This window comes from Hypanus sabinus, chromosome 2, assembly GCF_030144855.1.
Source record: "Hypanus sabinus isolate sHypSab1 chromosome 2, sHypSab1.hap1, whole genome shotgun sequence".
In the NCBI taxonomy this organism is placed as follows: domain Eukaryota; kingdom Metazoa; phylum Chordata; class Chondrichthyes; order Myliobatiformes; family Dasyatidae; genus Hypanus; species Hypanus sabinus.
The window spans coordinates 8,031,645-8,055,156 of record NC_082707.1 but is presented as its reverse complement, the minus strand read 5'-3'; the positions used below and the strand labels follow the sequence as shown (position 1 = coordinate 8,055,156).

At 45.2% G+C, this 23,512-nt stretch overlaps 1 protein-coding gene across 4 annotated transcripts in view; it reads left to right on the top strand.

Moving 5' to 3' along the window:
• The window catches only part of LOC132406278 (traf2 and NCK-interacting protein kinase-like), a 268,579-nt gene that overhangs the window by 236,628 nt on the left and 8,439 nt on the right, over window positions 1-23,512 (top strand). For 3 of the 4 annotated variants that reach the window (XM_059991712.1, XM_059991697.1, XM_059991731.1), the window contains one exon: window positions 130-553. In XM_059991712.1, the coding sequence (XP_059847695.1) occupies window positions 130-213 (84 nt within the window). In that variant the 3' untranslated portion in view covers window positions 214-553. Of the gene's footprint in view, window positions 1-129; window positions 554-23,512 lie in introns of those variants that run through there. The other variant, XR_009516121.1, reaches the window with a different exon arrangement.

Here is a 23,512-nt window from a genome sequence, read left to right as displayed (position 1 = left end):
TCCCCCTCCTCTCTCCCCCTCTCCTCTCTCTATGTCTCTCTTTTTTTTGCCCCTCTCTCTCTGCCTCCCCAATTCCTCTCTCCCTCTCCCTCGGTGCTCCACACCCTGATGGTCTCTCCGTCTCTGTAGGTCTTCTTTGCGTCTGTGCGCTCTGGTGGAAGTAGCCAGGTTTTCTTCATGACACTCAACAGGAACTCGATGATGAACTGGTAACGCGGCCTGGGTGCACACTGACATTTGAACCCGCACTGAGGCGAAGGCCCTCAACAACCCGGAGAGAAATCCAACCGTTAAAGGCAAACTGCCTCCTGTCTTCAAGGGTATAATTGGACTATTGTGACTTTACGATGCCTATTCCGTGTATCGGAGGGCCCCACGGCCATTTGTTAATTTTTGTTTTGGTCCTGGTTAACTTTCTGTGCGTGGTGAAAGTCCCCGAGGGGAGCCCCTGGCAAGAGAGAAAGCAACAGAGGTGAGCTCCAGGATGCATCCAGATGTGGTCTGCCTGCTCTCCAGACACTTTCCTGAAGACAGGAAGAACGGTGAATCTAACCGGGACTGGTTCTGTGGGGTGGGAGAGGGAGGGAACCTTCGTACTGAACAAATTACTTTTTAATTACAGCTTCCTGAAAGTACAGTATTAGAAAGGGGGACCCCCAGTAGTGGAGAATGGGTCTGTCAGTATTGATAGCTCTGAGAGTAAGATGGAGGTCTTGCCAAAATAATGGGAGCTGGAAGTTTCTGGAAAGGTGAATTACTACTGACTTTAAGGTTCACAGGGAGGGGGCGCAGTGCAGTTCAGTCGCCAATTTAGAATCAGGGCTCAGTCTGTACCAGGCAGCTTCATTTACTGGAGTCAGCCCTAGAGTTAGGCCTCAGGCCTGCTCGCGGCTGCTGGTTCCCGCCGACAGGGAATGTGAGGAGCTCCTTCTGCCGGGTCTTCCTTTCAGAACGAGTCTCCGGAGGGAGGGAGTGTGGTGGGGGGGAGGAGGTTGGCCATTGTGTGGGTGTGTGTGTGTGTGTGTGTGTTTGCGTGTTTGCGTGGGGGTGGGTTAGAGGTGTTACGTTGTGGCGGGGAAGACATTAATTCTTGGCAGAGAGCCTTGAGTGCGGAGGGTGACCCTGCCAACTTCCATAAGCCCCTCCACCCCACCCCACCATCTTCCTCCTCTTTCTGACACTGATCCTGCCCCAGCAGCCTGGATCTGAGGTGGTCAGATTCCTCCAGTCACCAGTATTGAATACTCCCCCGGGGGGGGTGGGTGGGGGAAAGGACGTGCCAGGAGGGCACAGGAATGCGAGGAGGAGTTGGCATTTGAGTGTGGGGAGAGATTAAACAGTCTGTCTCTAGCTTCTTGCTTCTTTTTATTTTTTAAAAAATGGAAATGCCAAAAAAAATTGTTTTCTGTGCCCAGGGGTGTTTTAGGGGTGGGTGGTGTTTGGAGGGGTGTGTGTCCATGGAGTTTTTGCGTGTATTATTTGGGAGTTTGAGCTCCGCTCCTTTAGAGACACCATGTGTATGTGTCGAAGTGGTTTCTCAGACTACTGAAAGTGATGTGAAGACTGTCTTCTCTCTTATCTAGCTACAGGGCATGGTTAATTATGGATTAGGGTGTCGTCGTGGATCGATCTATGTTACAGGCCCCGTCCTTACCTACCTCCTATCAGTTTGTGTGTATCTGTTTTCACATCAGGTATTAAGGTGAAGCTTTTTCTAAACAAAAATGAATGTGTCATTTCTTAATTAATTTATTTTCTACCCATCCCTGTCGAATCAGAAACAGGTTTATTATCACTGGCATACTTTGTGAAATTTGTTGTTTTGCGGCAGCAGTACATTGCAATACAGAATAATAAAGCTATAAATTACAACAAAGACTTTATAAAATTTAATTAGGTGGTGCAAAAAGAGAGCAAAACAAAACAAATATTGAGGCAGAGTTCATGGGTTCAATGTCCATTCCAAAACCTAATGGTGGAGGGGAAGAAGCTATTCCTGCAACATTGAATGTGTTTCTTCAGGCTCCTGGTGGTACAAATGAGAAGAGGGCAAGTCCTGGGTGAGGCATCACTCTTGAGGATCTCCTCCATGCTGGGGGGCTGAGTTGAGTTTGCAACTTTCCGCAGGTTTTACTGATCCCGTGCAGCAGCCCCTCCGTAAGAGCCGATGTTCGAATGCTGGCCACAGTACGTCCCATCTCAGAGCATGTTAGTCTCCCCAGTCTTGTCCTGGTCTGTGGGAGGCAGTTTCCCGTCCCCAGTGCCCCTAGCCAACCAGCCCTCAGTCTGTGTAACATCCGTTAGGGCAGAGGCTCCCACCTTTTTTTATGCCATGGTCTGAGGGGCCGTGGACCCCAGGCCAGGAACTCCTACAATAAGGTAAAGTGGAGAGTGGCGGTAGGGGTGGTGTGCAGGTGGGTGAGAAGAGAGGGCGGGGCACAAAATCTGAACCCTGTGACACGGGCTGGTGGCGAGAGGCAGCGCCTCGTAAAGAGCGAGCAGTGGGAATTTGGAACTAACTCTGGCCCCAGAAAGAGAGTGGGTGGGTGAGAGAGAGAGAGAGAGAGTGTGAGGGAGAAAGAGAGAGTGTGAGTGAAGCAGAGAGAGAGAATGAGAGAGAACGAGTGAGAGAGAGAGAGAGAATGAGGGTGAGAGAGAGAGTGAGTGAAGCAGAGAGAGAGAATGAGAGAGAACGAGTAAGAGAGAGTGTGAGAGAGAATGAGAGAGAACGAGTGAGAGAGAGAGAGAGAATGAGGGTGAGAGAGAGTGAGTGAAGCGGAGAGAGAGAATGAGAGAGAACGAGTAAGAGAGAGAGAGTGAGAGAGAATGAGAGAGAACGAGTGAAAGAGAGAGAGAATGAGGGTGAGAGAGAGAAGGAGAGTGAGAGAGAATGAGAGAACGAGTGAGAGAGAGAGAATGAGGGTGAGAGAGAGAGAGAGAGGGAGAGTGAGAGAGAATGAGTGAAGGAGAAGGATAGTGAGAGAAAGAGGGTGAGAGAGAAAGGAACAGAGAGAGACTGGGAACTTTACAATCCTGACCTTGAACCATGATCCAAAATAAACAGAGATAAGGCCATAAGACATAGGGGTAAAATTAGGCCATTTGGTCCATTGACTCCATCATGGCTTTTTACTGTATTACCCCTCTCAACCCCATTGTCCTGCCTTCCCTTAGCAGTGAGTTCCACGGATTCATTATCCTCCACCTAAAGAAATTCCTCCTCATCTTTGTTCTAAATGGACGTCTCTCTGTTCTGAGGATGTGTCCTCTGGTCTCAGCCTCCCCCACTATAGGAAACATTCTCTCCACATCCACTCCATCTGTGTCCTCTCGTCCTAGACTCCCCCACTATAGGAAACATCCTCTCCACATCCACTCTATCTGTGTCCTCTGGTCCTAGACTCCCCCACTGTGTAGGAAACATCCTCTCCACATCCACTCTATCTGTTCCCTCTGGTCCTAGACTCCCCCACTATAGGAAACATCCTCTCCACATCCACTCTATCTGGGTCCTCTGGTCCCAGACTCCCCCACTATAGGAAACATCCTCTCCACATCCACTCTATCTGTGTCCTCTGGTCCTAGACTCCCCCACTATAGGAAACATCCTCTCCACATCCACTCTATCTATATAATTGGCAATTAGATTCACCTCCCCACCCCCCATTCTCCTAAACTCCACTGAGTATGGGCTCAGAGCCTGAACTCAGTTCAGGCAGAAGTCCGATTCAGACGGAGATTGATTTATCATATGAACTGCACATCAAAACGCAGAGTGAAGTGTGTTGTTTGTGTTAACAACCAGCACATATAAGGATGCGCTGGGGGCAGCCCACAAGTATCGCCACACATTCCGGTGCCAACACAGCATTCCCGCGATGCTTGGCAGCAACAACAACAGGACGAAACACCAGCAGCAAAATATATAAGCCCATTTCCCACCCTCACACTCAACAGTGGTGATCTCCTGTCTGCAGGTTTGAGCGACTGAATACGTTCCTCTTGTCCCGCCGTGTGCCCTCTGTTAAACCTGCAGTGCTCATCCCTCTCTGGTGATCTCAGTTCAGTTACTACTCTGGAGCCCCGAATGCAGACACAACCCATCAGTGCCAAGTCCACGCTCTCGCCACATCACCCTCTCTCCCTGTCCTGCCCATTGCTGCTGGTTCCTCAACTCTTCTCTTCAATTAATACAAGATAAAACTCTCCTGGCCATTACCCATACAAGAACAGGAGAGGTTCCTACAATGTCCAGAACCACGGTTAATCCTTGGTTAACAGCATTACATCGGGTGTGATCACAGTTGTCTGCGGGAGCTTCTGCACTCAGAGTACCTGCTCTTCATCCATGAGATAAGATCCTTAGACATCGGAGCAGAACCCAGTCCGCTCTGCCGTTCCATCATTATTACCTCTCTTAGCATCCTACATTTACAGCCATCACCACACATGGTGTTTCGCTGTGGTCTGATTCAAACGGTACCTGGTGGTACGAAAGCACCCCTCACGCGGAATGTTACCTCTCACTCTCTGTCCCGAATGTGGGTTGTGAATCTGTGTACATATATGTACATTCACACATGCATGTGTGTGTATGTGTGGCTGTATATGTGTATACATGTATGTCCCTTTATGCGTATGTGTGTACACATGTATGTGCCTGCGTTTGGGTGTGTGTTCTGTATGTGTGTGCGTGTGCATATCCATGGGAGTGAATGTAGGTGTGTGTATGTGTGTGTGTGTGCATCTGTTTGGGCGATTCCACCCATTCGTATCCCACCCTGACCCACCATGGTACACCTCACAGTCAGCCCCACTCTGCAGTGAGACTCCTGTTGTCTCTGGTGGCCAGCTGGCTGCCATGAGGAGTAATGACCATTCCCGAGGGTGGGGGATTGGGCTAAGCACAGGAATTGGGCAATGTCACCCTCCAATGTCACTGAAATGTGGTTGCAGGTTTTGTGCCCCATTCCCTGGTCTGCACTGAAGAGAAGGGTCTGCTCTTATTTGTCAAGACTTCACTCCCTGCAGGACAATACTGAATCAGCCTGATCTCTTCAAGCTGTCTCACCGTCACTTTGACCTGAACCAGCGTTTCATGACAGGTTTATTTAGCCAGTTATCTGAATTTAAACTCCCTTTATTGGGATTTGAAATCACACAAACAATGCAATTCCGCGCTGGCCCGCCACTGCCCTCTGCTGCCCTGAGCCCAAACTGCGCCTCTTCCCCAAACACCAGGCTGAACCCTGCAAACGAAACGTCATTTCGGACACCACGATAGCTTAGCCGTTAGCACAATGCTATTACAGCTCGGGGCATTCCAGAGTTCAGAGTTCAATTCCGGCGCCGTCTATGAGAAGCTTGTGTGTCCTCACCATAAACTGCTTGGGTTCCTCCCACGTTCCAAAGACATACTGGTTAGTAAGTTAATTGGCCATTGTAAATTGTCCCGCGATAAGGCAAGAGTTAAATAGGGGGATGCTGGGCAGTGCAGGCTTGTCGGGCCGGAAGAGTCTGCTCCGCGCTGTGTCTCAAATATAAAATAAATCAATTTAATCTCCCTCTTCCCATTTCCACACTCTGTGCCCAGGGAGGTTAAAAACAAAGAACTCTTGGTCTGTGAACCGATTATTTACTGTTGAATTGTTTACTACTGAATAAGACTGATTGGTGAAGTATCTGAACACTGAGTAATTTTGCACATCTGATTCCCTTTTAATGTGTGTATTTTTTCCAATAATAAAATGACAGTGGGTTTCCATTCTTTGGGTAGAATATTTGTGTTGATAAAAATTGCCATCTGCACTCTGTTTGATATTTTATCAGAAAAAAATGAATAAAAGTTTATTTGGAGGGGACAAAGATGCCTGTTAATATCTTACTTGAAATGAGACCTTAATTCTTGCTGCTCTCCCATTCCAGCATGGCTGATATATTTTCCCTCTCAATCCCATTCTCCTGCCTTCTTCCTGTAAACTTTGACTGATCAAGAACCTATCAACCTCCTTTTCAAATCTACCCAAATGCTTTGGCCTCCAACCTCCATTCTGAATCAAATTTGGCCTCCACTGCCATCCGTGGTAATGAATTCCACAGATTCACCATCCTCTGGCTAAAGAAATTCCTTCACATCTCTGTCCCTCTATTTTGAGGCTGTGCCCTCTGATCCTAGACCCTCACACTGTAACACAAAGTCACCTCACAGGCAAGGTGGCAATTCCAGATTAGGCTTGAATCAGTGCTTCACAGTTGTGACACGGTTGAACATGGCATGCTGTAACCTTATGAAATAAAATCAAGCAACATAGTCAACTGCAGGGCTTCACTTCCAGATCAGCTCAACGCCTTCTATGCCCGCTTTGACCGTCAAGGCGTGGACAAACTCCCACAACCCCTGGTGATCCTGTGAGTTCAGTCTCTAAGGCCGATATGAGAACATCTTTCAAAGATGAACTCACAAAAGGTGCTCCAACCCAGATGGGGTACCTAGCCAAGTATTAAAAGCCCCCTGAACTGATCAACCAACTGGAAAGTTGACCAATATCGTCGACCTTTCACTGAGGACTATACCGGTACCTAAGAAGAACATGGTAACCAGTCTCAACGACCATTGTCTAATAGCACAAACATCCACAGCGATGAAGAGTTTTGAGAGGCTGGTGATGAAACACGTCAACTCCTGCCTGAGAAGTGACTTGGGTCGATTGCAATTTGCTTACCAGCACAAGAAGTCCAAAGCTGATTCTATCTCATTGGCTCTTCACTGGAACATCTGGACAGTGAAGGTGCAAACATCAGGATGACTGCAGCTCAGCACTCAACACCATCATCCCCTCAGAACTGATCGATCAACTGCAAGACCTTGGCCACAATAATCCCTCTGATTCTCGAACTCGATTGCAGGTTGGATTGATGTTTGGATTGGGGTCAGATTGAGGATTGGAGACCCCAGTCAGTTAGGATTGGCAACAACATCTCCACAGTGTCCATCAGCACAGGTACACCACAATGCGGTGTAATTACCCCCTGCTCTACTCGCTTTACATTTAAGGTAAAAGAATTCTTAGGGGCAAGTGATCATAATATGATCAAATTCACCCTAAAATTTGAGATGGAGAAGCTAAAGTCAGAATTATCAGTATTACAGCGGAGTAAAGGGAATTACAGAGGCATGAGTGAGGAGCTGGCCAGAATTGATTGGGAAAGAACACTGGCAGGGATGATGGCAGAGCAGTAATGGCCAGGATTTGTGGAAGTAATTCACAAGGCACAGCATATGTATATCCCAAAGAGAAAGAAGTATTCTTAAGGAAAGATGACACAACTGTGACAAGAGAAGTCAAAGCCAAAGAGAGGGCATATAATGAGCAAAAATTAATTGGAAGTTAGAGGACTGGGAAGCTTTTAAAAACCAACAGAAGGCAACTAAAAAAGTCATTGAGAAGGTGAAAATGGAATGCGAAAGTAAGGTAACCAATAATATTAAAAAGATACCATAAGTTTCTTCAGATACAGCAAGTATAAAAGAGAGGCGAGAGTGGATATCAGACCACTGGAAAAGCAGTAATGAGGGTCAAGGAAATGGTGGATGAACTGAATAAGAATTTGGCATCAGTCTTCATTGTGGAAGACACTAACAGTATGGCAGGAATTCCAGAGTGTCAGAGGTCAGAAATATGTGAAGTTGCCATTACTGAGGAGAATGGTCTTGAGGAACTGAAGCTAAGTCACCTGGACTGGATGGTGGATACCCCAGGGCTCTGAAAGAGGTGGCTGAAGAGATTGTGGAGGCATTAGTAATGATCTTTCAAGAAACACTAAATTCTAGAATGGTCTTGGAAGACAGGAAAATTGCAAGTGTCACTCCACTCTTCAAGAAGAGAGAGAGGCAGAAGGAAGGAAACTATCGGCCAGTTAGTCTGAACTCTGTGATTGTGGAGTTGATTGTTAAGTATGTGACTTCAGGGTACTTGGAGGCACATGACAAAATAGGCTGTAGTCAGCATGGCTTCCTCAAGGGGAAATCTTGCCTGACAAATCTGTTTGAATTCTTTGAAGAAATAACAAGTAGGATAGACAGAGGAGAGTCTGACCTGGCAGGAGGCAAAGAGTGGGAAGTAAGAGAGACTTTTCTGATTGGTTGCCGGTGACTTGTAATGTGCCACAGGGGTTTGTGTTGGGACCAATTCTTTTCTCGTTATATGTCAATGATTTGGGTTATGGAATTGATGGCTTTGTTTGCAGACAACACGAGGAGCAAGTAGATTTGACAAAGAGGCAGATTAGGAGAATACGTAGGCAAACAAGTGGCAGATGGAATACAGTGTCAGGAAGTGTATGGTCACATACTTTGGTAGAAGCAATGAAAGGGTAGACTATTTTATAAATTATGAGAAAATACAAATCATCTGAGATGCAAAGGGACTTGGGACTCCTTGTGCAGGATTCCCTAAAGGTTAATTTGCATGTTGAGTCTGTGAGGAAGGCAAATCTGATGTTAGCATTCATTTCTAGAGGACTAGAATTTAAAAGCAAGGATGTAATGTTGAGACTTTATAAAGCTCTGGTGAGGCCTCACTTGGAGTATTGTGAGCAGTTTTGGGCTCCTTGTCTTAGAAAGGATATTTTGAAACTGGAGGGGTTTCAAAGGAGGTTCTAGGGTTGAATGGCTTGTCATATGAAGAGCGTTTGATATCTCTGAGCCAGTATTCACTAGAATTCAGAAAAATGAGAGGTGACCTAATTGAATCCTATCGAATGGTGAAAGGCCTTAATAGAGTGGATGTGGAGAGGATGTTTCCTATAGTGGGGGAGTCTAGGACCAGAGGACACAGATAGAGTGGGTGTGGAGAGGATGTTTCCTACAGTGGGGGAGTCTAGGACCAGAGGACACAGATAGAGTGGATGTGGAGAGGATGTTTCCTATAGTGGGGGAGTCTAGGACCAGAGGACACAGATAGAGTGGGTGTGGAGAGGATGTTTCCTATAGTGGGGGAGTCTAGGACCAGAGGACACAGATAGAGTGGATGTGGAGAGGATGTATCCTATAGTGGGGGAGTCTAGGACCAGAGGACACAGATAGAGTGGATGTGGAGAGGATGTATCCTATAGTGGGGGAGTCTGGGACCAGAGGACACAGATAGAGTGGATGTGGAGAGGATGTTTCCTACAGTGGGGGAGTCTAGGACCAGAGGACACAGATAGAGTGGATGTGGAGAGGATGTTTCCTATAGTGGGGGAGTCTAGGACCAGAGGACACAGATAGAGTGGATGTGGAGAGGATGTTTCCTATAGTGGGGGAGCGTGGGACCAGAGGACACAGATAGAGTGGATGTGGAGAGGGTGTTTCCTATAGTGGGGGAGTCTGGGACCAGAGGACACAGATAGAGTGGATGTGGAGAGGATGTTTCCTATAGTGAGAGAGTCTATGACCAGAGGACACAGCCATAGAATAGGGGGACCTCCTTTTAGAACAGAGAGTATGAATCTGTGGAATTCTTTCCCACAGGCAGCTGTGGAGGCCAAATCTTTATGCATGTTTAAGGCAGAGGTTGATAGGTTCTTCATTGCTCATGGCATGAAGCATGCCAGGGAGAGGGCTGGGTGAAATGACTGAATAGACCAAATGGCCTCATTCTGCTACTGTAGTTTATGGTTTTACGTCTGTGTGGCTAAGCATAGCTCCAATGCTACATTCAAGTTGGCTGTCAATACTGAATATAGGGTGATGATAAATCCCCAGAATGAAGGTTGAAAATCTGGCTGAGCGGTTTCACAGCAACTCCTCTTCATCAATGTCAGCAAGACCAAGGAGCTAATTATTGACATCAGGATGAGGAAATCAGATGTCCATGAGACAATCATTATCAGATGATCAGAGGAGAGGGTCAGCAACTTTAAGTTCCTGAGTGATATAATTTTGGGGATCTGTCCTGGGCTCAGCGTGTAAGCGCAATTACAAAGAACCTCTACTTCGTTAGGGGTTTGCGAAGATTCAGCATGACATCTATAATTTGACAAACCAGGCTGTGAGATGGAAACACTAATGCCCTTGAACAGAAATCCCTACAAAACGAGTTTAATATGAGCCATTACATCACAGGTAAAACCCTCCCCACCACTGGCACACCTATATGGAGTGTTGTCACAGTAAAGCAGTGTCATCATCAAGAACCTCATCCAGGTCATACTGCTGACACCAGGTAGGTGGTACAGGAACCCCAGGACCTGCACCATCAGGTTCAGGAACTGTTCTTACCCCTCAACCATCAGACTCTTGAACCAAAGGGGATAACTTCACTTTCCCCATCATGAAATGTTCCCACAACCTATGGACTCACTTTCAAGGACTCTTCATTTCATATTCTTGATAGTTATTGCTTTTTAATTTAGTATTATTATTTCTTACTCTTTATGTTTGCACAGTTTGGTGCCTTTTGCACACTGGTTGAACACCCAAGTTGGTGCGGTCTTTCAATAAATCTATAATGGTTATTATTCTGTTTTGGATTTATTGAGTATGCCTGCAAGAAAATGAATCTCAGGGTTGAGTATGGTGGCATGCATGTACTTTCATAATAAATTTACTTTGAGTTTGAACTTTGTACACAGCAACCATCTTGGCCACCTGCCTGTTGCTCTATACAATTCATGATTTTAGGTACATATGAGGTCACCTCTCCTACTCCTGTGCTCCAAGCTCTTTCTTACCCACCTGGCTTCACCTATCACCTTGTAACGGCCCTCTTTCCCCTCACCCACATTATTATGGTTTCTTCCCCTTCCCTTTCCAGTCCTGAATAAAGGTGTCAGTCCAAAACCTCAACTGTTTATTCATTCCCATTGGTGTTGCCTGACCTGAGTTCCTCCAGGTTGTGTGTCTTCCTTTGGTTTTCCAGCATATGGAGACCTTTGTGTGTTTATAAATGGGAATAAAGTGGATACTTTCACTCACCTCAACTCTGGCCTGATTCCACAACCAAATCACTCTCTTTCAAGGATTCCACAACTCACATTCTCAATAGTATTATATGTATTTGCTCAGTTTGTCTTCTTTTGCACATTGTTTGTCTGTCTTTGTGTGCGATTTTTCTTTAATTCTACTGTATTTCCTTTTTCCCCACTGTGGATTCCTGTAAGAAGATGAACCTCAGAGAGGTATATGGTGATGTACACTCTCCGCCTATTTTTTATGGTACACCTGCTTGTTGATGCAAATATCTAATCAGCCAATCAGGCGGCAGCAGCTCAATGCATAAAAGCAAGCAGGCATATGGTCAAGAGGTTCAGTTGCTGTTCAAACCAAACATCAGAATGGGAAAGAAAAGTGTTCGAAGTGACTTTGACCATGGAATGATTGTTGGTGCCAGATGGGGTGGTTTGAGTATCTCAGAAACTGCTGATCCCCTGGGATTTTCACACACAGCAGTCTCTAGAGTTTACAGAGAATGGTGTGAAAGATCAGAAAAAAATAATCCAGTGGGTGGCAGTTGTGTGGGTGAAAACAGCTTGTTAATGAGAGAGGTCAGAGGAGAATGTCCAGACTGGTTCAAGCTCAGTTGCTTAGCATTTTGCACCATGGCTCACTGAATCACATTCAGAGTTCAGTTCCGACATCGCATGTAAAGAGTCATGCATCCTCAGTGAATATGTGGGTTTTCTTCTGTGGACCAGTCCCCTCCCACCGCCAAAGATGTACCGGTTAATAAGTTAATTGGTCATTGTAAATTGTCCCGTGATTAGGCAGGTTAAGGGGCGGCGTGGCTCGAAGGGCTGGAAAAGGCTTATTCCATGCTGTATCACAATAAATAAATAAGCTGACAGTTAGGTGACAGTAACCCAAATAATCACGCATTAAGAGAGCTGAACTTTCCACACCTTTCCACACGTGTAGTAGAGAGCATCACTGCATGGTATGGAAAATGCACTGTGATGGACAGGAGGAATGTAAGGGAGAACAGAGTAATTGTCACTCCGGATCCGATGTAGCAGAAAGAAAGTGCAATGAGATAAAGAACACAGTAATAATAAAAAATCACATAAATGTAAATACATAGGATAGCTTATATACATAGATTGATTGTATGTCCATTAAGTGACACTAGACACAGGAGTGTCTGTACATAGGGTGACTGACAGGAGATGATAAAGTAGTGGTGATTGGGGGTGTGGAGGGGTGAGTTAGTGAGTTGGGGAAAGTAACTGTTTTTGAGTCTGGTGGTCCTGGTGTGGATGCTACATCGTCTCCTCCCTGATGGAAGTGGATGAACAGTCCATGAGCAGGGTGGGTGAGATCCTTCATGATGTTACTGGTCCTTTTCCGGCACCTCTCTGTATGGATGACCTTGGTGGAGGTGATGCATTGGGCAGTTTTGACTATGTGTCCGCAGAGCAGTTTCTGTGCCCGGCAGTGATGCTGTCTGTTGTGCATGTGTAGAATAATGTGAGTATAGATGTGCATGGTCCTACTCTCTTCAATCTCCTCAGAAGGTAGAGGTGTTGGTGAGCTTTCCTGACTGTGTAGGATAACATCTGAGGCCAAGTGTAGGGGTCATGTTAGAATGGCAGAGCAAAGCTGGTGGGTCGCTGGCCGATTCTACTCCGATGTCTGATAGTCTTCTGTTCTAAATCCCGACTGTCCACCCTATACATAACACACTAAAATACTGAGCCTCCATCCGTACATAACACCCTCAAATTCCTGGTGTCCATCCTGTACAAAACACCCTCATATTCCTAGAGTCTTCCATGAACAAACCAAACCCAAATTCCCATTGTCTACTCTATACAAAACACCAACTAATTTGTAGCGTCTACCCTGTACATAACAGCCCAAAGTCCAAATGTTGAGATCATCTGTTGAAAATGCCTTTAGTTCCCAGTGTCCACCCTTTACAAAACACTGTCATATTCCCAGTGTCCACCCTGTGCATAACACCCTCAAATCCCCAGTGTCCACACTGGAAGTTCATCATATTCCTACTGTCCGGCTTATACGAAACACCCTGATATTCCGAGTGTCCACCCTATATATAACACCCTCAAATCTCCAGTGTCCGGCCTGTATAGGATGCTGTTACTTTCCAAGTGTCCGCCCTATACATAAGACCAACAAATTCCTAGTGTCCACCCAACAGAAAACACCCAAATTCCCAGTGTCCACACTGTACGTAATACCTTCAAATCTCCTGTGTTCATCTTGTTCATAACACAATCAAATTCCTAGTTTCCACCCTGTACAAAACACTTTCAAATCCCCAGTGTCCGCCCAATAGAAATCACCTGAAATCCCCAGTGCCCATACTGTACATAACACGTTCAAATCCCTAGTGTCCATCCTATGCATAATACTCTCAAATTGCTAGAGTCCACCTCGTACAAAACCTCAAGTTCCCATGTCCATCCAGCACAAAACTCTCTCTCAAAGTGGAAGTACACCTGTATCCTCCCTGTAAAAAACATCCTCAAATTCACTGTCCACTCTGCACACAATGCACTCGAATTCTTAGCATCCATCCAGTACATAACGGCCTCAATTTCCAGGGTCCGCCATAAATAAAACCTCAAAGTCCCAGTGGACATTGGAACATAGCCTTAAATTCCCTGTATCCATCCTGTAAACTATACCTTCAAATTCCCAGTGCCTGCCCTCAAAATCCCTCAGATATGTTGTGTCCAACCAACACATAACATGCTCAAATTCCCAGTATCTGCCCTGTACGTAACACAACCTGCTTCCCAGTATCCACTATGGACATAACAATTTCAAATCCCCAGTGCCCATCTGGTACAAAACATCCTCAAGCTCCCAGTGTTCACACTGAACATAACACCCTTAAGTTCCTACTGTCACTCTGTAGAAGCCCCCCACTAAAATTGCCAATGTCATAACTGTGCAAGACATCCTTGATCTCACAGTATCCACTCTGTACAAAATGCCCTCCTCAGTGACACTCTGTACATAACCCCATCAAATTCCCAGTGCCCACACTGTACATAACCCCATCAAATTCCCAGTGCCCACACTGTACATAACCCCATCAAATTCCCAGTGCCCACACTGTACATAACCCCATCAAATTCCCAGTGCCCACACTGTACATAACCCCATCAAATTCCCAGTATAAACCCTGAAAGTAACAGCATCATTTTCCCAGTGTCCACCCAGTACATAGCACCCTTAAATCCTGTGCTCATCCTCTTCATAAAATCCTCAAATTCCCAGCATCCCCCTATATAAAACACTCCAGATTTGCTGTGTCCTCCCTGTACAAAACAGCCTCAAATTCCCAATATCCACATTGTACATAACACCCTAAAATTGCCAGTGTCCCTCCTGTACAAAACACCAGTACCCCAGTGTCCCTCCTGTACAAAACACCAGTACCCCAGTGTCCCTCCTGTACAAAACACCAGTACCCCAGTGTCCCTCCTGTACAAAACACCAGTACCCCAGTGTCCCTCCTGTACATAGCATACACACAAATTCCTAGTGTCCACCCTGTACAAAACATCCTCAAATACCCTAGTGTCCACCCTATACATAACACACACAAATTCCCATGTCCACCCTGTACACGACACCATCATATTCTCAATGCCCACCTTATACGTAACATACCTACACAAATAGTCTCTACCCATCCTGTGCATAAAACCCCCAGTGTTTGCCTTGTATATAAGACCGTCAAATTCCCAGTGTCAATCCTGAACAAAACACCCTCAAATTCCCAGTTTCCAGCATGTACAAAACATCCTCAAATTCAAAGTGTCCATCCCCTATATTCACTCAAATTCACTGTTTCTATCCAGTAAATTATATCCTCAAATTCATGGAGTCTCCCAGCAAAACACCCTCAAATTTCCAGTGATCCCCCTGTACAAAATACCCTCATATTCCCAGTGACCACCCTGTACAAAACACCATCAAATTCAGTGTTCACCCTGTACAAAACACCATCAAATTCAGTGTTCACACTGTACAAAACACCCTCAAATTCCCAGTGATCCCCCTGTACAAAATACCCTCATATTCCCAGTGTCCACCCTGTACAAAACACCATCAAATTCACAGTGTTGACATTGTACAAAACAGCCCCAAATTTCCAGTGCCTACACTGTGCCTAACACACTCATATTCCCAATGCAAATTCTTGTCATAACAGCTCTGAAATTGCAACATTCACAACAGTTGAAGTAGACTGCCAATATTGTTTTTCTCAAGCTTAATGTGTCCTGTACCGAAAGGTTTTTATTTAATGATAATGGAGTCAAGGTCTAAGAGGAGTCGTGCGTGTCTGAAACACGTTGCCCTGTGGCAGTGATGATGGAGGCATCTCAGGAGCCCTTAGGCGCATAACTATTCGAGAATGGAAGGATATGAAATTGTTCAGGCAGAAGGGATTAGTTTAATCCCTTCCACCTGAAATGTTAACTGCTCTTTCAATCCTTCAGCAGTCTGTGTGTGTTGCTCGAGATCATCAGCATATGTAGAACCTCTTGTGTCCAGGATTAGTTTCTAATCACTGCCTTAATCAGTTTGGTAGAAACATCGTGGGCCAAAGGGCCGTTCCTACTGCTGTAGAGTCATAGGGAAGCACAGCACAGAAACAGGCCCTTTGGCCCATTTAGTCCATGCCAAAACCATTTCTAAATGCCTATTCCCATTATCCTGCACCAGAACCATAGCCCTTCATATCTCTACCATCCATGCACTCATACAAACTTCTCTTAAACATTGAAATCAAGCTCACATGGGCCACTTGTGCTGGCCAATCATTTCACATTCTCATGGCCCTCTGAGTGAAGATGTTTCCCCTCAAACATCTCACCTTTCACCCTTAACTTATGACCTCTAGTTGTCGTCCCACACAACCTTAGTGGAAAATACTTGCTTACACTTACCTTATCTATGTTATACCCCTCATAAGTTAGTATACTTCTATCAAATCTCCTCTCAATCTACTACATTCCAAAGAATACAGGCCTAACCTGTTCAATCTTCCCTTACAACTCAGGTCCTCCAGACCCAGAAACATGTTTGTAAGTTTTCCCTGTACTCTTTCAACCTAGTTTACATCCACCCTGTAAGTAGCTGACCAAAGCTAAACACAATATTACAAATTAGACCTAACTAACATCTTAAACACTTCATCATAACATAAGACCATAAAATATAGGTACAAAATTGGGCCATTTGGCCCATCAAGTTTGCTCCACCATTTCATCATGGCTGATTCAATTTTCCTCTCAGCCCCTATCTCCTGCCTTCTCCCCGTATCCCTTCATGTCCTGACCAATCAGCAATTTATCAACCTTTGACTTAAATATTTGGCCTCCACACCTGACTGTAGCAAAGAATTCTACAGATTCACCACTCTCTGACTAAAGAAATTCTTCCTCATCTCCACCCTGAAAGTACGCCCCTCTGTTCTGAGGCTCTGTCCTCTTGTCCTTGTTTTTATATTTTAGTCTATCATTGCATTTGCCTCCCTCACCACAGATTCAACCTGCAAAGTAACCAGTAGGGAATCCTGCAAGTCCCTTTCTGACTCAGATATATGTCCACTTAGCAAATAGTCACTTCTTCTATCAAAGTGCATGACTGTACAATTCCCGACACTGTATTCCATCTGCCATTTCTCAGCCTATTCTCCTAATCCGTCTAAGTCCTTCTGCAGCCATTCTATTTCCTCAAACCTAACTACCACTCATATTGTCTGCAAACTTTGCAACAAAGCCATCAATTCCATCATCCAAAACATTGACATTTAATGAAAAAAGAAGTGGTCCCAACACTGACCCCTGTGGAACACCACTAGTCACTGGCAGCCAACCAGGAAAGACCCCCTTTATTCCCACTCTTTGCCCCTGACAATCAGCCACTGCTTTATCCATGCTAAAATCTTTCATATAATACCAGGGGCTCGTAGCTTGTTAAGCAGCCTCATATGTGGAACTTTGTCAAAGGCCTTCTGAAAATCCAAGTACAGGTACACAACTTCAATCGATTCTCCTTTGTCTATCCTACTTGTTATTTTGTCAACAAATTCCAACAGAATTGTCACGCAGGATTTTCCTTTGAGGAAACCATGCTGACTATGGCCTATTTTAGCCCGTGTCTCCAAGTACCCTGAGACCTCATCCATAACAATCGATTCCACCATCTTCCAGACCACTGAGGTCAGACTAACTGGCCTATAATTTCCTTTCTTCTGTTTCTCTCCCTTCTTGAAGAGTGGAGTGACATTTGCAATTTTCCAGTCTTCCAGAACCATTCCAATATCCAGTGATTCTTGAAAAATCATTACTAATGCCTCCAGAACTCTGGGGTGTACACCATCTTCCAGGTGACCTATCTACCTTCAGATCTTTCAGTTTCCCAAGAGCCTTCTCTTGAGTAATGGTAACTTCACGCACTGTATGACCCCTGACACCTCAAACTTCCACCATGCTGCTGGTGTCTTCTTCAGTGAAAACTGATGCAAAATATTTATTCAGTTCATTCAACATTTCCCTGTCCCACATTACTACCTCTCCAGTGGTCTGGTATCCTCTCTCACCTCTCTTTTATACTTTGTATACCTGAGGAAACTTTTGGTATCCTCTTTAATGTTATTGTCTAGCCTATTTTTGTATTCCATCTTTACATTCTTAATGATTTTTTAGTTGCCTTCTATTGGTTTTTTAAAAGCTTCCCAATCCTCTAACTTCCAGTTATTTTTTTGCTATATTATATGCCATCTCTTTGGCTTCTCTTGTTAGCCACGGTTGAGTGCCTTTAGAATACTTTAGATGTATATATCCTCTGTCTTCTGAATTACTTCCAGAAATTCCAGCCATTGCTACTGTGCCTTCTTCCCTGCCAGTGTCCTTTTCCAATCAGTTCTGGCCGACTCATCTCTCACGCCTCTGTAATTCCCTTTACTCCACTCTCATACTGATACATCTGACTTCTCAAATTTCACATTATGATCACTTGCTTCTCAGGATTCTTTTACCCTAAGCTCTCTAATCAATTCCCGTTCATTGCACAACATGCAATCCAGAATAGCTGATCCCCTAGTAAGCTCAACCATCAGCTGCTCTAAAAAGCCATCTTGTAGGCATTCTAGAAATCCTTCCTCCTGGAATCCAGCACCAACCTGATTTTACCAATTTACCTGCACATTGAAATGCCCCAAGACTATGTAACATTGCCCTTTTGGCATGGATTTTCTATCTCCTGTTGTAATTTACAGGCTACATCCTTTCTACTGTTTGGGGGTCTGAATACAACTCCCACCAAAGTCTTTTTACCCTTGCAGTTCCTTAGCTCTATCCACAATAATTCAACACCCTCCAACCGTATGTCACCTCTTTCTAATGATTTCATTTCACTTTTTACCAACAGAGCAATGTCACCACCTCTGCCTTCATGTATCCTTGGACATTAAACCCCCAGCAATAACCTTCCTTCAGCTATGATTCAGTAATGCCTACAATATCATCCCTGCCAATCTGCAATCCCAAATGCCAGTTGGTCGTTGGTCAAAGCTCTTTTTCGCTGTAGCGTCACCACACTGCCTTTTGTACTTGGGCAGTAGACCTGATTGAAGTCCCCTCCTTTCAAAACTTGATCATCTGGGTTGGTTGCTGGTCAAAGCTCTTTTTCACTGTAGCGACCCACTGCTGCCTTTTGTACTTGGGCCATTTTCCTGATTGCAGTCCCCCTCCTCTCAAAACTTCTGATGTCCAAATTGGCCACTGATCAAAGCTCTTTTTCCCACCTTGCACACGCAGTACATTGATTTATAAAGGCCAATGTGCCAAAAGCTTTCTTTATAACCCTATCTACCTCTAACTCCACTTTCATTTAATTATGTACCTGTATTCAAAAGATCTTTCAAAAGTCAATAGATTCTGGTCCGGTTCCGGAGGACTGGAAGATTGCAAATATCACTCCGCTATTTAAGAAGGGGGCAAGGAAGCAAAAAGGAAATTATAGACCTGTTTGCTTGACATCGGTGGTCGGGAATTTGTTGGAGTCGATTGTCAAGGATGAGGTTACGGGGTACCTGGAGGCATATGACAAGAAAGGCAGAACTCAGCATGGTTTCCGTAAAGGAAAATCCTGCCTGACAAACCAAGTGCAATTTTTTGAGGAAATTACAAGTAGGCTAGACAAGGGAAATGCAGTGGATGTTGTGTATTTGGATTTTCAGAAGGCCTTTGACAAGGTGCCGCCCATGAGGCTGCTAAGCAAGATAAGGGCCCATGGAATTACGGGAAAGTTGTTACATACATGGATAGAGCGTTGGTTGATTGGCAGGAAACAGAGAGTGGGAATAAAGGGATCCCATTCTGGTTGGCTGCCGGTTCCAGGGTCTGTGTTGGGGCCGCTTCTTTTTACGTTATATATCAATGATTTGGATTATGGAATAGATGGCTTTGTGGCTAAGTTTGCTGATGATACAAAGATAGGTGGAGGGGCCGGTAGTGCTGAGGAAACAGAGAGTCTGCAGAGAGACTTGGATAGATTGGGAGGGAATGGGCAAAGAAGTGGCAAATGAATTACAATGTCGGAAAGTGTACGGTCATGCACTTTGGTAGAAGAAATAAATGGGCAGACTATTATTTAAATGGGGAGAGAATTCAAAGTTCTGAAATGCAACGGGACTTGGGAGTTCTCGTGCAGGATACCCTTAAGGTTAACCACAGGTTGACTCAGTGGTAAAGAAGGCAAATGCAATGTGGGCATTCATTTCTAGAGGAATAGAGTATAGGAGCAGGAACGTGATGTTGAGGTTCTATAAGGCACTGGTAAGACCTCTCTTGGAATACTTTGTGCAGTTTTGGGCTCCTTATTTAAGAAAGGATGTGCTGACATTAGAGAGGGTTCAGAGAAGATTCACTAGAATGATTCCGGGAATGAGAGGGTTAACATATGAGGAATGTTTGACCGCTCTTGGACTGTACTCCTTGGAGTTTAGAAGAATGAGGGGGGACCTCATAGAAACATTTTGAATGTTGAAAGGCATGGACAGAGTGGATGTGGCAAAGTTGTTTCCCATGGTGGGGGAGTCTAGTATGAGAGGGCATGACTTGAGGATTGCAGGGTGCCCATTCAGAACAGAGATGCGAAAAAAAAATTTTATCCAGAGGGTGATGAATCTGTGGAATTTGTTGCCACGGGCGACAGTGGAGGCCAAGTCATTGGGTGTGTTTAAGGCAGAGATTGATAGGTATCTGATTAGTCAGGGCATCAAGGGTTATGGTGAGAAGGCAAGGGAATGGGACTAAAGGGGAGATTGGATCAGCTCATGATGAAATGGCGGAGTAGACTCAATGGACCGAATGGCCAACTGCTGCTCCTTTGTCTCATGGTCTATTCCAAAATCTCTTTGTTCAGCCACTCTCCTCGGTGCCCTACCATTAACCGTGTACGATCCTGGTTGGTCCTGCCGAAGTGCAAAGCCTCACACCTGTCTGCATTAAATTCCATTTGCTATTTTTCAGCCCATTCCTCCAGCTGATACAGACCCCTCTGCAAGGCATGACAGCTTCCTCACTGTCCACTACACCCCCAATACTGGTGTCATCCGCAAATTTGTTGATCCAGTTAACCATATTATCATCCAGATGACAAACAGTAAAGGACCCAGCGCTGATTCCTCTGGCCTCCAGAGAGACAACCATCCACTACCACTCTCTGGCTTCTCCCACAAAGCCAATATCTAATCCAATTTACAACCTCATCCTGAATGCTGAGCAACTGAGCCTTCATGGCCAGCTTTCTATGTGGGACCATGACAAATGCTTTGCTAAAGCCCATGTAGACAACACCCACTGCCCTGCCTTCATCCACCTTCCTCAAAAACCTCAGCAGGATTGGTTAGACATGACCTACCACGCACAAATCCATACTGTCTGTCCCGAATCATCCCTGTCTTTCCAAATACTTGCAGTGGTGCTAGAAAGTTTGTGAACCCTATAGAATTCTCTCTACTTCTGCATAAGTAAGACCTAGAATGTAATCAGATATTCACGTGTCCTAAAACTAGATAAAGAGACCCCAATTAAATAAATATCACAAATGTAACTGGGTGACCATCGAATGCTATTCATTAAGTGGAGGTGGTGATGTCATTACACACATGTGGGGGGGTAGTGGGGAGACCATTTTGTTTTCTGCTGCCGAAGCTGGGGGGTTGTTGGAATCAAGTTCCCCCAGAGGTACTGGGCTTGGTGAGGAAAGACTTCGAGTAGAGAACTCGACGCTGGATAGCGTGGCTTGCAAAGTTCCTCACCGGCCAAGTAGAATTGCCACTACCGTATTAGCACTGTATTAGTTTTGTGTGGTTTTCTTTGTATCTTTATACTGCATCCACAATTGGTCGATACACAGGTGTGTGGATCGAAGGTTAAACGGAGATTGTAATGGCAGGCCCTGATTGTAAAGTCGTTCGTTTTGTTTTAAGACCCTCTACTGGCATTTAAGCATCTAAACCAGATAACAGAATTAAAACCCGAAGAAGTATTTGCTGTTCTGAGTGTGTAGGCCACAACACAAAAAAACATTATACTTGCTCTGGATTTTCAAGGATTTCAATTTCCCTGGCCCCATCATGTAAATTTCCCTATGGTTGCCCAGCCCTTTCTACCTCCATCCCCCACCAGGATGGCCTCAAACCTCTCTGTTTCTTTCTGGACACAAAACCCAACCAGTTCCTCTCCTTCATCTAGCGGAACTTGTCCTCACTCTAAATTATTTCTCCTTTGCTCTCCCACTGCCTTCAGGGCACTCGCATGGGTCTCGGCTGCATGGAACAGTCTATGTTCCAAGCTCACACTGGTGGCTGTCACCCACTTTCTCAACGCTACACTGATGACTGCATTGGTGCTGCTTCCTGCACCAATGCATTCAGAACCCATCAATTTCATCCATTTTGCCTCGAACTTCCACCCTGCCCTCAACTTTCACCCTGTTCCTTTCCAACACTTCCCTCCCTTTCCTCAATCTTTCTGTCTGTATCCCTGGAGACAGTTTATCTACTGATGTCTATTATAAACCCATGGACTCTCAGAGCTACCTGGACTATATCTCGTCCCACCCTGCTACTTGTAAAAACAACACCCCCTTCTCTCAATTCCTCCATCTCTGCCACATCTGCTCTCAGGATGAGGCTTTTCATTCCAGAACAAAGGAGATGTTCTCCTTTTTTGAAGAAAGAGGCTTCCCTTCCTCCACCATCAATGCTGCCCTCAACCACATCTCTTCCATTTCATGCACGTCTGCTCTCACCCCATCCTCCTGTCACCCTATCAGGGATAGGGTTCCTCTTGTCCTCACCTACCAGCCTCTGTACCCAGCACATAATTCTCCGTAACTTCCGTCATCTCCAATGGGATCCCACCACCAAGCACATCTTTTCCTCCCCACCCACCTTCTGCAAGGATCGCTCCCTACATAACTCCCTTGTCCATTCATCCCTCCCCACTGATCTCCCTCCTGGCACTTATCCTTGCAAGTGGAACAAGTGCTACACCTGCCCCTACACCTCCTTCCTCACTATCAGTCAGGGCCCCAAACAGTCCTTCCAGGTGAGGCGACACTTCAGTCAGATGGGGTCATATCTGGTGCTGCTAGTGTGGCTTCCTGTATATTGGTAAGATCTGACATAGATTGAACACCTCTTTGGCAAGCACCTACCAGAACAGGATCTCACATGTGACCACCCATTTTAATCTCTTTCACCAAACAACTTCCCAGCTCTTTACTTCACCCCTTCCCCTCTCCAGGTTTCACAAATCACCTTGTGTTTATTCTTCCCCTGCACCCACTTTTTAAATCTACTCATTTTTTTCTCCAGTACTGCCGAAGGGTTTTGACCTGAATCATCGACTGTACTCTTTTCCACAGACGCTGCCTGGCCTGCTGAGTTCCTCCAGCATTTTGTGTGTGTTGCTGGGATTACGAGCATCTGCAGATTTTCTCTTTTTTATACTTGTTCATTTATTTATTGAGGAAAATGATCCAATGTCACATGTATTTGTTGGGAAAAGCATGTGAACCTCTGGGGTAATGCCTTCTACAAAAGCTATTTGGAGTCGGGTGTTCCAATCAATGAGATGAGATTGGAGGTGTCCTGCCCTATAAAAAAAGACATACAAAGTCAGTTTACTGACACAGCCTGCTCATCCCAAGATCTATTTATGTACACCACGCCTCAATCAAAACAACTTTCAGCAGACATTAGAAGAAGAATTGTAGAGGTGCATGAAGCTGGAAGAAACTTCAAAAGCATTTCTAAAGACCTGAGTGTTTGTCAGCCCACAGTCAGAGAAATTGTCTACAAATGAAGGAAATTCAGTACTGTTGCTACTGTCCCGAGGAGTGGGCGTCCTGCAAAGATCACACCAACAGCACAACGTGCTGTACTGAAGGAGGTGAGAAAGTACCCAAGGGTAACAGCAAAAAACCTGCAGAAATCTGTGACACTTGGTAAAGTCTCCATTTATATGTGAACTA